This window comes from Jaculus jaculus, chromosome 6, assembly GCF_020740685.1.
Source record: "Jaculus jaculus isolate mJacJac1 chromosome 6, mJacJac1.mat.Y.cur, whole genome shotgun sequence".
Taxonomy (NCBI): domain Eukaryota; kingdom Metazoa; phylum Chordata; class Mammalia; order Rodentia; family Dipodidae; genus Jaculus; species Jaculus jaculus.
Genome location: NC_059107.1, coordinates 160,803,882 through 160,819,054, shown reverse-complemented (window position 1 = coordinate 160,819,054; position 15,173 = coordinate 160,803,882). Strand labels below are relative to the sequence as shown.

Sequence of the window (15,173 nt, the reverse complement as noted above, 5' to 3'; positions counted from 1 at the left end):
CATGTTAACTGTGACTTTTTCATTTTGGAGCTGGAAGCCCAGTGCTTTCTGAACACTTTAATCTCGAGGCTTTCTGTTTAAGATCCATGTTGGGTCCTGGTGTGATGGAAATGGCCAGGCTTTGAAGCCACGCACCCGTGGGATCAGGACATCAGGAGGTTCCCGGGTCCCGCAAGACTCGGTTTTCTCCTGGTGAAGTGGGTGACAAGAGACACGCTGCTCCGGGTGGGGGTGAAGCTGTGGCTGTCACAGCACGTGCGGCATGCCTGTGAGGCACCTGCACGCTGCAGGTACTCCTTCATGGCCATCGCTCTTGTGATCCCAGAGCCAAGGCTCTTCTTGGGCTGGGAAGCCCCATCCAGCCCACGCAAAGCACAGCCTAGGGATGGGATCTGCCCACACCCATCCAGGCTAAGGTCTCTGTGAAGTCCTTTATATGACCAGCCTTGTAAACAAACAGCCCTCTGAGGGTGAGCCTGCCACCCCAATCTTTGACTGCCTTGAAGGTTCTCTCCAGGTGGCGATGCTGACAAAAGTTCATGGGCTCGATGCATTTACCCCTTCTCCCTAAGTCTGGCCTCTTGCCTGCTGCTTGTGCGGGCTGTGAGCTTCCCGGCCCAGAGCTCGGTCCCTGGGATGAGGGCCCCGCGCTCATGTCTTTGGATTGTCGTCTCCATCCTTCTGTAAAGCAGCTCCAGGCCTTGTTTCCTCTGCGCTGCTCAGCTTCCCCACTGCGGGCTTTTCAGCAGACACACCGGCACAAGGCTCCACCTGTCCTCTACCAGTGGGGACAGCTCCCTGAGGGCAGGCATACAGGGACGTAGCACCAGCCACAGTTCTTCTGTGAGCAGAGCCCGGGCCAGGTGGCTGCTGCGTCGCCACGGAGCCTCTCAGCAGCGTCTGGCTTTGGGGGAGCAGCGCACTGGCCCACACTTCTAAGGGCTCAGGACTCAAGAAAGGACTGGCAGATGCCATCTTCTGGGGCTGAAGCTGACAGCTAGCTTCCATGGTGTCAGGCAGAAGAGAAAAGCTGGGCTGTGGAGAGAGTTACTTTGTTAACATCTGGCAGCTGTCATCTCCCAAGATAATTTTTTCTTATTAGAACAATAGGCAAGCTTCATCACGGTGGGAAATAGGTATGCACTGAAAGTGAATAAATGACATTATATTCTCTTAAACTTGGAAAAAAACAAATACTTTAAGTAATAATCACTAAATTTTTAGAAAGCATGAAATTAGATAATTATAGAAACTAACACATATGGAGATAATATAACCAAACATTTAAAAACTGTGAAGTTTTTAGAAATGTAATAAACCAGAATTATCTAGAAAAACACTTAATAGCAGATCAGAATAATGAAAAATCCGTTTAGAGGATCAAAACATTCTATTTATCTCAATATATTTTAGGGATAGCCAGGTGGTTTATGTATTTTAAAATGACTTGGGAGTAGGGCCCATGGCCACAATCCCAGCATTCAGGAGGTAGCTGAGGCAGGAAGATAGCAACTTCAAGGCCAGCCTGGGCTATGTAGCAAGACTGTATGTCAAAATAACGAAAAAGTTTCTCTGCCCGGCTAGCAAGACTATATATATCAAAATAAACAGTGGCATACACCCTTAATCCCAGCACTCCAGAGGCTGAGGTGGGAGGACTTTTGTGGGTTCCAGGTCAGCCTCAAACAAAACAAGTTCTTGTTCTGTGGAAGCACCACCAGTGGTCTGAGAGAAGCCGGGCTGCTTTTACCATTTGCTATTTTGAAACCGTGTGTACCCTCTGGGGGCCGGCTTTCCTGTAGCGAAGTGATGAACTGCTGTCATTAAGAGAGCACCTGTGAGCGATCGTCTTCCCCTCAAGCTCTGAGGTCCATGGCTGTGGAAATGTTTTGCTAAATGGCTCACTGCCCAGGTCCCTGACCCCTGCTTCTTACAGGAAGGGGACACTGCCTCTGTTGTCTGGTGGGGAGATGGCTGCCTGGGCCTTGGGTCCCTGGATTCCACCCCCTTCCCACCTCTGTGGCAGGTGTGACCGGACCTTCTTCAGAAGGGCCTCGATGTTCCATGTTACTCTGTCTGTGCACCTCTGTGCGGGCTGAAGAAGCGGTCTCTTTCCAAGCATCTGCGTTTTAAAAATGTGACAGTATATGACAGGTTTACATTTTCAAGGGCATATTGCTCAGTGGAGAAAAGATCTTACTGCACACATCTAAGAACCAGAACTCAGAAGCCAAGTAAACCCAGATGCAAGTAGTGCATGCGTCTGTAATCCCAGCGTGCCTGTGGCAATGGGAGGGGACCCCAGAAGCTGGTGTGCTGGCTAGTCTGTTGTTCCCAGCGGTGAATGGCAACAGAAGTGACTCTGTCTCGCGATACTGTGAGGTTTTCCGTGACCTCCACAGACGCACTCTGTCATGCACATGCCGCCCCCACCAAATACATCCATATACCACACACACACACACACACACACTAGTGCCAGCCTCAGGATAAAGGACACCGTAGGAACACGCGTGCTTCCTTTCAGATTTGCCATGCCTCACATGTGGTTTCTAAAGGGCATCTGTGTTTCAGGTTGTGCAAACACTACAACATTGATGAGGGCACTGCGGTGGACTACAATATGTTCTTGAAGAACCTTGGCATAAGCAATGACATCAACTGTCGATATGTAATGATACAGCCAGGTAAGGACTTCCTCAGTACATGGCTCGAGCTTTCGGTCCTTCCTCTCCTGAGGGTCTTTCCGAAGGAAACATGTTCATTTGTGGCAAATGCATTTGCTCTGAAGATGTCACGGTGCCAATCTGTAAGAAACATCTATGGGCTGGACAGATGGCTTAGCAGGCACTTGTCTGTGAAGCGCGAGGACCCAGGTTTGATTCCCTAGCACCACATAGTCCAGATGCATAAGGTGGTGCATGTGTCTGGAGTTCATTTGCAGTGGCTAGAGGCCCTGGCATGCCGATTTTTCTCTGTCTCTCTTCTCTCTTGCATGCATGTGCTCGCAAATAAACAAATAATAAAAATCTTAAAAAGCAACATCTAAGTGGTGAACAAAAGGGTTGAGACATCATGCACATCACATGGCAGTGTGGGAAGATGGGAACAATGATTTCCATAGAATTAATGCCAACGTAGAACATATGTGTAGACTCAGCACAGCCGGGAAATGTCCCCCACATCTCAGATCGTCATTGACTGAAATGTCTCTGGGTGCTACTTAGCTTTTTCTCTGCTGCTTCTGAATTTCAAAGACTTGGTTCACTTGTTTTCTGAGACATAGTCTCACCCTAACCCAGGCTGACTTAAAACTCACTCTGTAGTCTAAGCTGACCTCAAAGTTATGGAGATTCTCCTGCATCAGCCTTCTGAGCGCTGGGATGAGAGGTGTGAGCAGCCACACCCAGCTCTTTGCCAAAAGTTTTGACAATGAGCTGTATTCCTTTAATGGGGAACCTCAGCAGAGCTGAGCTGTGTCCAGCTGTAGTAAACGCAGAAGCTGGCCATACGTAGATGCATGCCCTTGACTTAGGGAGCTTTCCCACCCAATACTAGTTTTTTAAAAAAATTTATCCATGTATTTATGAGCAGAGAGAAAGAGATAGAGACCGACAGATAGACAGACAGAGATTAGGCACACCAAGGCCTCTTGCCACTGCAGATGAACTCTAGATGTATATGCCACTTTGTGCATCAGGCTGTGCATGGAGATTGGGGAATCAGCCCCAGAGCCAGCAGGCTTTGCATGCAAGTGCCTTTAACTGCTCAGCCATCTCCCCAGCCCTGATGATAGGATTTTTTGCTTTTGTTTTTTTTCCAGAGTAGGATCTTGTTCTAGCCCTGGCTGACCTGGAGTATACTATGTATTCTCAGGCTGGATTCAAACTCACAATGAATCCCTTTTTCTTTTCAACTTGTCTCTCTTCTGTATTGATGTCATAATTTTTTCCCTCCTATTACGCAGGTCTTATGTAGGTAGAACCAGCCACCGTGAGGTCATGAATGTCTAGGCCACTTTATGTGTGGAAGACAGTATTGCAAAGGACTTGTTTAGGGGCGAGCTCAGCCCTGTTGTTTGAGGAGAGTGTGTGAATAATGTAACTGGACACTCTTCCTGGCTTCCACTCATCTTCCTGGCCTTTAGTGGGGTTTCCCCTTAGTGGTCCCCTGCCTTGGGGATTTACCACCCATGACTGGCACTGTCTCTTTCAGCGCAGTTCACTTCAGCAAACATGAGCGCTGGCAGTGGTGGCCGGCTCTGCCTCAGCAGCAAGTAGAGGCATGGCGGATTCGGGTTCCAGCCTGCTTTTGCATGTGGGAGACCCGGGACTCTGCTTCTAAAAGACAGCCATGCCTGGCACTGTGCCACTTCTTTTCCCCTTCCCTGCAAGTCTTGAATCCAGGACCCGCACAGACAAGTAAGATCCTGAAATGATCCATCGAGCCAGTCCCAGAATAACTACTGCCAGCCTCATTCCTGGCATGTTCCCCTGTGATTATATATAGGGAAAGGCAAGATAGGGAGAAAGAAATTCTCATGTAAAAATGAGTTCATGGAGATGCTATTTTATATAACTGTTTACTCTCAATCAAGAGTATCAGAAGAATAGAAATTACACTGAGACTCAAGAAAACAAAGTGAGTGGGAGTCAGGTGGCTTTGTTAACACAGTTAGGGTGACTGAGCCCCTGAAAGGAAAACGCAGAAGGTCTACACTTGCTAGAGATCAAAGGATGACCTGATTTCTTATCTCTTGCCTAGTTCCCTAGGCCTGTTTTTCCATACCTGAGCCCCTTCCTGGGAGGGAGGTCTTTTTCTAGAATCCTGACATTGTGGTTGGTCAAGCTTAGACCCCAGAACATGGCGTCATGGCTGGCCTCTTCCTGAGCCAGCCTCTAGCCCAGGCCAGCCAGCTCTCTCTCTCTGGCTCACCTGAGCCAGAAGGTGACACCCACCACCTAAGGTTATAAATGCATCTTACCAGGGGAGGGCAAGCTCTCTCTTTCTCTGAGCTGTTTGACAACCGGGGAACCTCTGCTGCTGGTGAGTTTCTCTCCCCATCTCGGCCCGGCTGGGCTAAGGCAAAGGGAGAGCCCCTGAGCCCATACTTTCCACACAGGCTCTTTACCCCTCCTGCCCTCCACATGGCAGCAGCTCTCTGTACTCTCTTTTCTTTTCTTTTTAAATATTTTATTCATTTTTATTTATTTATTTGAGAGTGACAGACAAAGAGAGAGAGAGAGAGAGAAGAGAGAGAGAATGGGTGTGCCAGGGCCTCCAGCCACTGCAAATGAACTCCAGATGTGTGCGCCCCCTTGTGCATCTGGCTAACGTGGGTCCTGGGGAATTGAGCCTTGAACTGGGGTCCTTAGGCTTCATAGGCAAGCGCTTAACCGCTAAGCCATCTCTCCATCCCTCTGTACTCTTTTCTGTCTCCTCCACGGTGTCTCCAGACCAAGCATGTGGGCTCTCAGACCACTTGGTATTCATTTTCTTTCCCTTGGTTCTGTACTTCCTTAAATATAATAATAAAATATAATAATTTAATAATTATCCTTCTCAGTCTTATTCAGTTCTTTGGTTAAAATTAGACACGAACTCAGGGTTTGGGGTTCAAGGACCTTCCTAAACCCCTAACACCCCATTTCAAATGGATACAGCTTGACTAGATAGAATATGCAACACAAAAGGTTATACTTTTTCTTTTTAGAATGTCACGTACTCTGAACCCCGGACTATGTCTGTTGGTGGAGAAATCTCAGGCCTGCTTAACATTGTGCTTCTTGGTGTTTTGTAATGGGGTGCTCAGGCATCAGGAAAATCCTTGAACCCCAAACCCTAGGTTCATTTCTAATTTTAATCAAAGAATTTTAAAAAGACTGAGAAGGATAATTATTAAATTATTACATTTATTGAGGGAAGTACAGAGCCAAGGAAAGGCGCCCATGTGGCTTGAGATCCCACATGGAGGGCCTGGGAAGAATGTGGAAATAGAAGAGAGAAAAGAAAGTCCAGAGAGCTCCTGCTATGTGGAGCTGGGGGGGGTAAGGAGTGTAGAGAGTAAGGGCTGGGCGGAGGGCAGTCGGGCCAAGCCACGGAAGAACTCACCAGCAGCCAGAAGCTCAGGAGGGGTCAGGCAGCACAGAGAGCGTGCCCTCCCCTCGCAAATGTATGAACCTATGGTGCTGGGCCCTGCCTTCCGGCTCAGGTGAGCCAGAGGGACAGCTGGTTGGTTAGGGATGGGGCAGTCTCAGGAAGAGGCTAGCCGTGACACTAAGTTCCAGGGGTTGAACTTGACCAACCACAATGTTTAAATCCTAGGAAAGAGCTCGTGCCCAGGAGGGGCCCAGTTTGCTTGTGGAAAAGCAGGTCTAGGTAAGAGAAGACTTCTAGCAAGTATAGACCGTCCCGAGTGCCTAGTTCAAGAAAGTAGCTAACTGCCTGCTGTGGAGCCCAGCAGTTCAGCCTTCTCTGGCCATGCAGAGACCGTGTCCCTCTGCATTGTGGAAGCGCGCCTGGGCATGTCTTGGTGTGCGCTCTCCATAGCGTTTCACCTGAGCACAGGGCATTGGCAAATTCAGTTCTTCAAGGTTTCTTTTGTATCTTTAAATAAATCTTGTACTTTCAAGGTTTTTAACTTGAAGGGTGCAAATTATCCTTTGTTTCTCATTGTGTACGTGCATGTGGAGACCAGCTGTGGCTCTGTCCCTCTGGGATGCAGTCCATCTTCTCTGACAAAGGACCTCTTGTTTGTCTGGAGCTCACCAATTAGGCTAGATTGGCCAGAGACCCTCCTGCCCACCTCCCCAGTGCGAGGATCGCAAATGTGGCATTTTGAGGGATTATGAGGATCCAACTCAGGTCCTCATGCCTGCAAGGCAGACTCTTCACCTGAGCACCTCCCAAGCACTGCTGGTCACGGGTTTGTTCACGTTTTGTCCAGGGTTTGTAATTGTTATTTACTCCCAGCCATGGGTTAATATGAGCTACTCCCAAAAACTCTGTGGCTGTTCCACATGACCTGTTGTTTTGTAACTGTGGCAGTTGATACTGACTGTCATCTTGACAGTTGTAGGATCACTTGTGAGGGGTTACCTAGATTAGGTTAGCCTCTGGGATTATCTTGATTAAATTGACTGAAGACCTGAGTCTGGACTGTGTGGAAGGAGCGAGCTGGCTGAGCAGCAGCCTTCACTTCTCTCTGCGTGTGACCAGCTCCACCTCAGGTTCCTGCTTCCCCGCCTTCCCCACCTTCCCCGCCATGAGGAACTGTATCCTGGAACTGTAGGCTGAAATAAACCCTTCCCTTATTAAACTAATGTTGGTCAGGTGTCTTGTCCCAGCAATGAGAAGGTAACAAACATATTAATTTTTAGTTATTTTGCTTTTGCCAATTTGATCAGGTATTTTAAGAAGTGCGTTCTATAACAGTTTGAATTGTACCATGGAAACCATCCCCCTCTCCTTTTTTTTCTTTTTTTTTTTTTTGAGGTAGAGTCTCACTGTAGTCCAGGCTGACCTGCAGTTCATTATGTAGTCTCAGGGTGGCCTTGAACTCATGGCAATCCCCCTACCTTTGCCTCCTGAGTGCTGGGATTAAAGGCATGCGCCACCACACCCAGCTCCCCCCCTCCCTTTATCAACCATTTACAGCAGACATTTTCATTGATGATGCATGAAAGAGTGGTGCATCTCACAGTCAAAGGCATCTTTGATTTGGTCCACCATCAGCCGTCCGCACTCACCCTACTGCATGTCCCTCCCCCTCCCTGCAACCATGAAGTTCCTGTTGTTGCCTCTGTCTGGTATCCCACGTTCATAACACAGGCCTCTACAATCCGCCTTCCGTGTCCCTGTCTCAGAGATCACCTGGAAAAACACATGCCTGTCATCCCAGTGAATACCTGTTCTGTAATGTTTACAGCTGGATTCAGGTCCTTCAGTCAGAGGCACAACCTTTGTTTTATTAATTAATTAACTAATTAATTAATTGATTTGAGATAGAGAGAGAATGAGTACACCAGGGCCTCGTTCCTGCGCAAACTCCAGGTGCGTGACCACTTTGTGCATCTGACTTTACATGGTACTGGGGAATTAAACCTGGACCACAGACTTTGCAAGCAAGTGCCTTTATAGCTGAGCCCTCTCCCCAGCCCAGAGGGACAACCTTTTGTGAGTGTTCAAAGTTAACCAGATGGTAGTCAGGGCTCCATGCATGTTACAGCTGGAGAGGCCTGCCACAGGCTGGGAGGCGTCACTGGTTCCCACTGCCATCCTATCAGCTCACTGTCCTCAGCCCAAGTGTGAGCCTCCTGGTCGCCCCAAAGGGCCTTTCTGGGTGGGATTGCGATAGAAATAGTTGGACTATTTTGAATCCTCATCTTGCTCATTTTGGGAAAAGCGAAGGAATTGTGGGCAGGCCAGAGCAACTACCAAAGTCGAGGTCTGCCATTTCGTGCTCTCCAAAGTCACTGTCAGCTGGTAACCTGCTTTCCAGCTCTCTCTTGCTTTCTTGCTGCCCCAGCTTCCCAAGAGCAGCACTGTGGAAACTGGATAATCTTTCTGTGGCTTCTGTTTACTACTTTCTCTCCCAGTCAATTGGCTCCTAAAAGCTTGTATTTCTAGTCGATTCCTTAGGAAATTCCCATGCATGTGATAGCCTCAGAATGTCTACTTGTTCATGAGTTTGCCTGTGACCTCAACACTTGAAAAATCCATTTTTGTAGATATAAAATCCTGGGTCCCTCATTCTTCTGTATCTTAAATATCTCTCTATATATACTGCCTGATGACATAAAGTTTTAGTGAAGAAAATTTTGACGACAACCTGATCTCAGTTCCCTATTCATAATTTGACCTTATAGTAGTTTGAATAAAATGTCCCCCATAGGCTCATGTTTTTTTAAAATTTTATTTATTCATGTATTTATTTATAAGCAGAAAGATATAGAAGAGAGACAGAGAGGATAGGCATGTCAGGGCCGCTAGCCACTGCACACAAACTCCAATGCATGCTTCACTTTGTGCATCTGGTATCATGTGATACTGGGGAATGGAATTCAAATTGCCAAACTCTGCAGGCAAACATCTTAACCACTGAGCAAGCTCTCCAGCCCTCATGTGTTTTTAAAAGTATTTTTACTTATTTGAGACAGAAAGAGGCAGAGAGGAAGAGAGAATATGGTGCTCCAGGGCTTCCTGCCACTTTGTGCATCTGGCTTTACATGGGTGCTGAGGAATCGAACCCAGACCATCAGGCTTTGAAAACAAGCACTTTTAACCACTGAGACATCCTCTAAGCCCAGCACATGTGTTTTGAATATTTGGTTCCTAGTTACCGGCAATCTGGGAGAGTAGTAGAGGCTTTGAGTGTGGAGCCTTGCTGGAGGAGGTGTGGTTTGGGGGCAGACCTTGAAGTTCATTAGTCCAGCCTACTGGGTGTTCAGAGCCAGCTCACTTAAGACAATTTCCTTCCTGCTGCAGCGACAAGATACAATACCCAGCTGCCTGCTCTGCCTTGCTTTCTTTACCATCATGAAATTCCCCCTCAAATCTATATTATGAAATAAACCTTTCCTCCCATCAGCTGTTTTTGGTTGGGTTGTTTAACCCCAGCAACAAGAAGGTAGCTTTTCCTTTTTTTTTTTTCTTTTTTTGAGGTAACCCGGGCTGACCTGGAATTAGTCTTAGACTGGCCTTGAACTCACAATGATCTTCCTTCCTCAGCCTTCTAAATGCTGGGATTAAAGGTGTACCACCATGCCCAGCTTTAAAAAAAAATTGAGCTGCTTCAGGGGATGCATTCGATCAAGAATGGATGCAGTGTGGTCGGGGGAGACTGCCTGCTCCCCTTCAGATGGAAGCAGAGAGAAGCCAGTGCTGGTTCTCAGCACGCGTCCTCCCTCCCCTTCATTGAGTCTAGGCCCACCGCACATGGGGCGGTGCTGGGGCTGCCCACGGTCAGAGTGGGTCTTCCACCCTCAGTTAGCCCTCTCTGAAAACACCCTCACAGACGCACATAGAGGTGTGTCTCACAAGCGATTCTAAATCCAGTCATGTTGACAACGAAGACTAATTATCACCATGTATTTCTAGCTTTATTTGGGTATAATTAACCAATCTATCAAATAAGATACACAAAATGATGATTTGATACACCTATATAGTGTGAAATGGTTGCCACAGTCAAGTTAATTTGCACATCTGTGTCCTCACATAGATACCGTTTGTGGTGTGTGGCAAGAACACTTGATGTCAGTTCTCTCAGCGCATTTCGTGGTGACCACAGTTAATAGCACCACATGTTGTACTGGGAGTGACTCTTTTCTAATTTGCACCTGAGTTCTACCATCTCTTTCCCAAGTTTACTTCACTTTGGTAATTGTTCTTCCGGCTCTCCTGTAACCAGAGAGACCTCTTGCTCATTGTACCTGTTGAGAGGCCCCTGGAGCCAAGCAGTCGTCCCCATCAGCTCATGTGCGCTGAGGGCGATTCCATGGCCCGGGCATTCTCTTCTATCTGTCCTGTCAGCTAGAAAACGGGATCATGAGGCTTCCTAGCTCAGGTGGCCAGGGCTGCTGGTCATATCCAGGTGGCCTCTTCAGAGCTTATGCAACTCCTGAGTCCTGTGTTCAAGGTTCTGCCTGTTACTGACATAGGAACTCCTTGTGCTTTATGTGGGTACTGGGGAATTGAACCCATTTTATGTGGGTCCTTAACGCTTTTCTGGCAAGCACCTTAACCACCAAGCCATCTCTCCAGCCCTTATCTATTAATTTTGTCTGCACTACGTCTTAATGGCCATCACTAGCTTCTGTGAAGGGCAGTGTGTATTTGGGCCCATGGAGCAGTCACATCAGGGGAGGGTTCTGTTTGCTGCACTTAGGCTGGACCCAGACTCCTTTAAGCTTTGGGTTTCTTCTTTGTGCCATTCCAAACAGCAAGAATCTTTCCAAGAGGGGCTGGTGTGTGCCTCAGTGACAGGATATTGCTAAGCATAGAAAAAAAGATGTCAGTTCTACCCCCAGCACCACAGAAAAGAAAAGAGAGGAAAAAATATTCAGAAGAAATTGTGGGAAACCAGTGGTCATGGTTAGAATGAGTCCTACAAAACTGAGATGAGAGCAAGTCACTGGTGACGGCGACAGGCCTGCCTACAGACAGGAGCGCCCAGGCAGGCCTTCCCCAGGCAGGCCTCGGCCTCATCCACCTCTCCAGTCCCCAGCCAGAGCCCAAGGGTTGTTTAGCCGGTAGTGTGTGGGGGCTGCCCTAGCTCTGTGCGCATGTGTGTGTTTGTGTATGTGAGCGTGCCCGTCCCAGCACCCCGGAGCAGAGAGCATGGAAGTGGGTGAAGTGCCAGGACTCTGGTAGGAGCCTTAGGCCAGCTTTGTCAGGTCAGAGACCCTACGACCCCAGACCCCCGAAGGACTGGCTTTGCGTTTTATTTATGGTACAGCGCGAAGGTACCGACTGTGTGCGGAGGGGTGGAGGCGGCTTTCTCTTCCTTCTTTCCCTTGCTCTGAGAGCTGGGACTCCAGATGACTGGCACTGTGTCAGCGAACGCGGAATTTGGCTGAAGCTTATTTGCAGACATTTTAGGAAATAAATCTGGGAAACCATTTGTGATTCTTCACAGTCAGCTTTGGGGAAGAAAATGGCTATACTTTAGATTCATTTCATTCTCCTCTTGGGAGAGGAGCACAGACACGTCTGACAAAAGCCTGGAAGTGTCAAACACAAGCCAGCAGCACCGATGACTCCCTCTCGGGCCCATGGGCCCCAGGGTTCTTGCTGTAGGGCCCTCCCCGGTGATGTTTTCTGGTGCATACCTAGGTAGCTGGGTGGTTAGACAGGAAGATATACAACATCAGTGTTAAAATGAAAATTTTAAATTTTATGTCAGTTGCCCCTTTCTCAATCACCAGTTTACCATAAAATTGCCCCCCTCAGGAATGTGGACCCACGTCTCTGTGCATAAATTGGATGCACTATTAGTTTATGACTCATCCTCTATTAGTGGGCATCTAGAGTGTCACAAGTTTATTTTCTTAGAACAGTACAGAAAATGTCCTTCTCCATGTGCATTTGTTATTCCAGAAGTGTCAGGTAGTGAAGAGGATCTGAGTGTTCACACACTGATTATTTTCACATAAAAACCAGAGCTAGCTCTTCTTTTCCATTTATCATTCTGTTCAAGCCCTGCCTACAGACAAACAGAAAAAAATGTGAACTTGTTTTATACATGTTTGGATTACCAGCGAGCACCAGCACTTCTCATGTATTTGTTGGACTTTTTTGAAGTTCCTTTCATGTGAGTTTCCTGTCTCTAACCCAACTATTCTGTTGGATATTTACATTTATCTTATAGACTCAAAGAGCTACATGTATATTATGAAAACAAACATACATTCCTCATGTGTATTGTGTGTATGTATATGTATATTGAGAAAGGATCTCATTATATAGCCCAGGCTGGCCTTAAACTCACAAACCTCATGCCTCAGCCCCCTAAGTACTGGGATTATAGGCATGAGCCACTACATCAGCTTTTTTAAAAAGTATTTTATTTTGTTTATTAATTTATTTGAGAGCAAGAGAGAGAGAGAGAGAAAGAGAAAGAGAGAAAGAGAGAGAGAGAGAGAGAGAGACATGGAGAATGGGTGCATCAGGGCCTCCAGCCACTGCAAATGAACTCCAGACGCAGGCGCCCCCTTGTGCATCTGGCTAACGTGGGTCCTGGAGAATCGAACCCGGGTCCTTTGGCTTTGCAGGCAAGTGCTTTAACCACTAAGCCATCTCTTCAACCCATCCACTTTATTTTTTATGCATCTATGAACAATAGTTTTTCTCTCACTATTCCTTGTAATATTTATATCGTCAAACCTCTCCATTACTTAAATAATCCTTCGCTTTAATGTTTTCCTTGGAAAGTCTCATATGAAGGTGACGCAGTCTGTAAGGGTTCATAATTTTCTTTTCCCACTTTTATGGCTTTAATGTCACGTTTTGTGTATAGTTCACCGTTTAGGTTTATCATAAAATATAATAATGTATAGAAGGCTAATTTTATTTTTTCTAGACTCATCCAAGCATTTCACAATATAATGAGACAGGCCTCCTTTTCTTGATTGGCTCAGGTCTTCATCTTTCCAGACTGGGTGACACCAAAGTGGACGACAGTCCATTGGGTGGTGTGAATAAACAGAAGCTGTTCTGTTTTCAGAGCTCTCGGGAGAGAATCAACAAGCCAGAGATGTCAAGAAGGAGCAGTTGCCCAGCTCTGCATCATCTGAAGACACCTGGAAGAGTTTCAATTTAGATGAACTCGAAAGAATCTTTTCCCAGGAGGTAAGAATGACTGCCGAGGCCGCAGCTTTCTGAAGTGTGAGCGCAGCCGGGGAGGCAGCACAGGACGCCCCTAGTCTGGGTAGTGCCTCTGAGCTTTGTTTAGACCCCCCATCCCTCCCCCAAACAGACAGGCCCTCTGCCTCTGACAGCGATGCACAGATAATAGAGATGGTGTCGGGAAGTTAATCTTTAAATATATCCTCTGGCCAGCTTACACACCAAGTAAGTAACATGAAGAAAACATGTAACGTCACCCTCCATCTTGGAAATTAATCACTGTAGAGGTCTTTTCAAATTCCTGATTATACTTGGATTATGTGTGTGTCTTGAAACAATGCAGTAGAGGCCATGTCTCACTGTACGTGAGTCTCCCCTGAAGGTGTGACAACGGATACATGCAGGACTCGTGGGTCTGTGGACATTCAGATGAACTTTCGAGAAGGGCTGATGGCAGGTCAGTGTGCACATGTGAATTTGCATGTGACATGAGGCATTTCAGTAATGCATAGGGGGTTAGGTAGTGGACTGTTGAGTGATTGTTATTGGATTAATTCACTCACCAGACATCTAGGGGGAGCTTATTACCATCTTTATGCTTTTCCCCTAAACCAAATTTTAAAAGTATTTTATTTATTTACTTGAGAGAGAGAAAGAGAATGGGTGCACCAGGACCTCTAGCCACAGCAAACGAATACCAGACGCATGTGCCACCTTGTACATTTGACTTATGTGGACACTGGGAAATTGAACCTGAGTCCTTTGGCTTCACAGGCAAGTGCCTTAACTGCTAGGCAATCTCTCCAGCCCTCCTAGACCAAATTCCATGTTTAGCAACGTCTTGAGACTACAGTGAACAGTGTGGATAAGCAGTAATGTCTGTGGTACAGTGGTAGAGTGTGGTTCTCTGCTACTGAGCTGTAATCCCAGCCCAGGTGAAGACATTTGATCCTGAAGTCTAGCCTATCCTGTAAACATGCAGTAAAGCCCAAAAGTCAAAAGAGAAAGATGAAGTTTGCATAAAAATAAAAAAAAATATAGCAAAACTTTGTATAAACATAAGATAAGCTTGTCAAAATGTATGCAACAGAAATGACAGATGAGTAATAACTAAAATACACAGAATTTCTACAGTGTATTAATATGACCTTCTCAATAGGAAAATCTCAATGAGAAAAACACTAACAAAGCTAGTGTTGATAAGGATACTTGAGAAATGAGCACATTACTATCTCCTGGTAGATCGACAGATTGTCTTCTCTGTGTGTTCAGTGACTGTATTGTTTTCATAAAGCATGATCATCACACAATACACAACCATCCCCAAAGCGTGAGCAATTCTGAGAAGTACAAGAAAGAAAGTGGTAAAGCATTCACCGTCCAGTTACAGCGTGTGCGGTGGCCGTGGCCTAGACTTTTTCTATTCATGTGTGAACGAATAGCTGTTCAGCAGGGTGGCGAGAGAGAAACAGTTCTGTAAGGTCATAGCTGGGAGGAGCGGCTCAGCACTGGGATTGCTGAGGCAGGAGGCTGCCTGGGTTATGTAGTAAGACCTATTTAGTGAGGGGAGGGGTGAAAAGGAAAGAGAGAAAGAAATCACACTCCTAAAAAATAAAATGTTCCATTTAAATCCCTTGGCTTTCCCAGAAGAAAAGCAAGCCTCATTTTCATATGACAGCATGACTAGCCCTTCACATGCGGCTTCCTATGGGCCAAGCGGTGTGTGGCTCACGAATCAGCCATTGTTCATCTCAGTCTTAGGGAAGCATACTGAGGCAGGAGGGTGGAGGACTTGCCAAGCTTAAAGTAAGCAGTGCTCCTCGGCA

At 46.7% G+C, this 15,173-nt stretch overlaps 1 protein-coding gene across 10 annotated transcripts in view; it reads left to right on the top strand.

Moving 5' to 3' along the window:
- Efcab6 (EF-hand calcium binding domain 6) overlaps positions 1 to 15,173 on the top strand; it is a 224,086-nt gene that overhangs the window by 74,383 nt on the left and 134,530 nt on the right. For all 10 annotated transcript variants that reach the window (XM_045151826.1, XM_045151827.1, XM_045151824.1 and 7 more), the window contains 2 exons: positions 2,575 to 2,687; positions 13,226 to 13,350. In XM_045151826.1, coding sequence (XP_045007761.1) covers positions 2,575 to 2,687; positions 13,226 to 13,350 — 238 coding nt within the window. Of the gene's footprint in view, positions 1 to 2,574; positions 2,688 to 13,225; positions 13,351 to 15,173 lie in introns of those variants that run through there.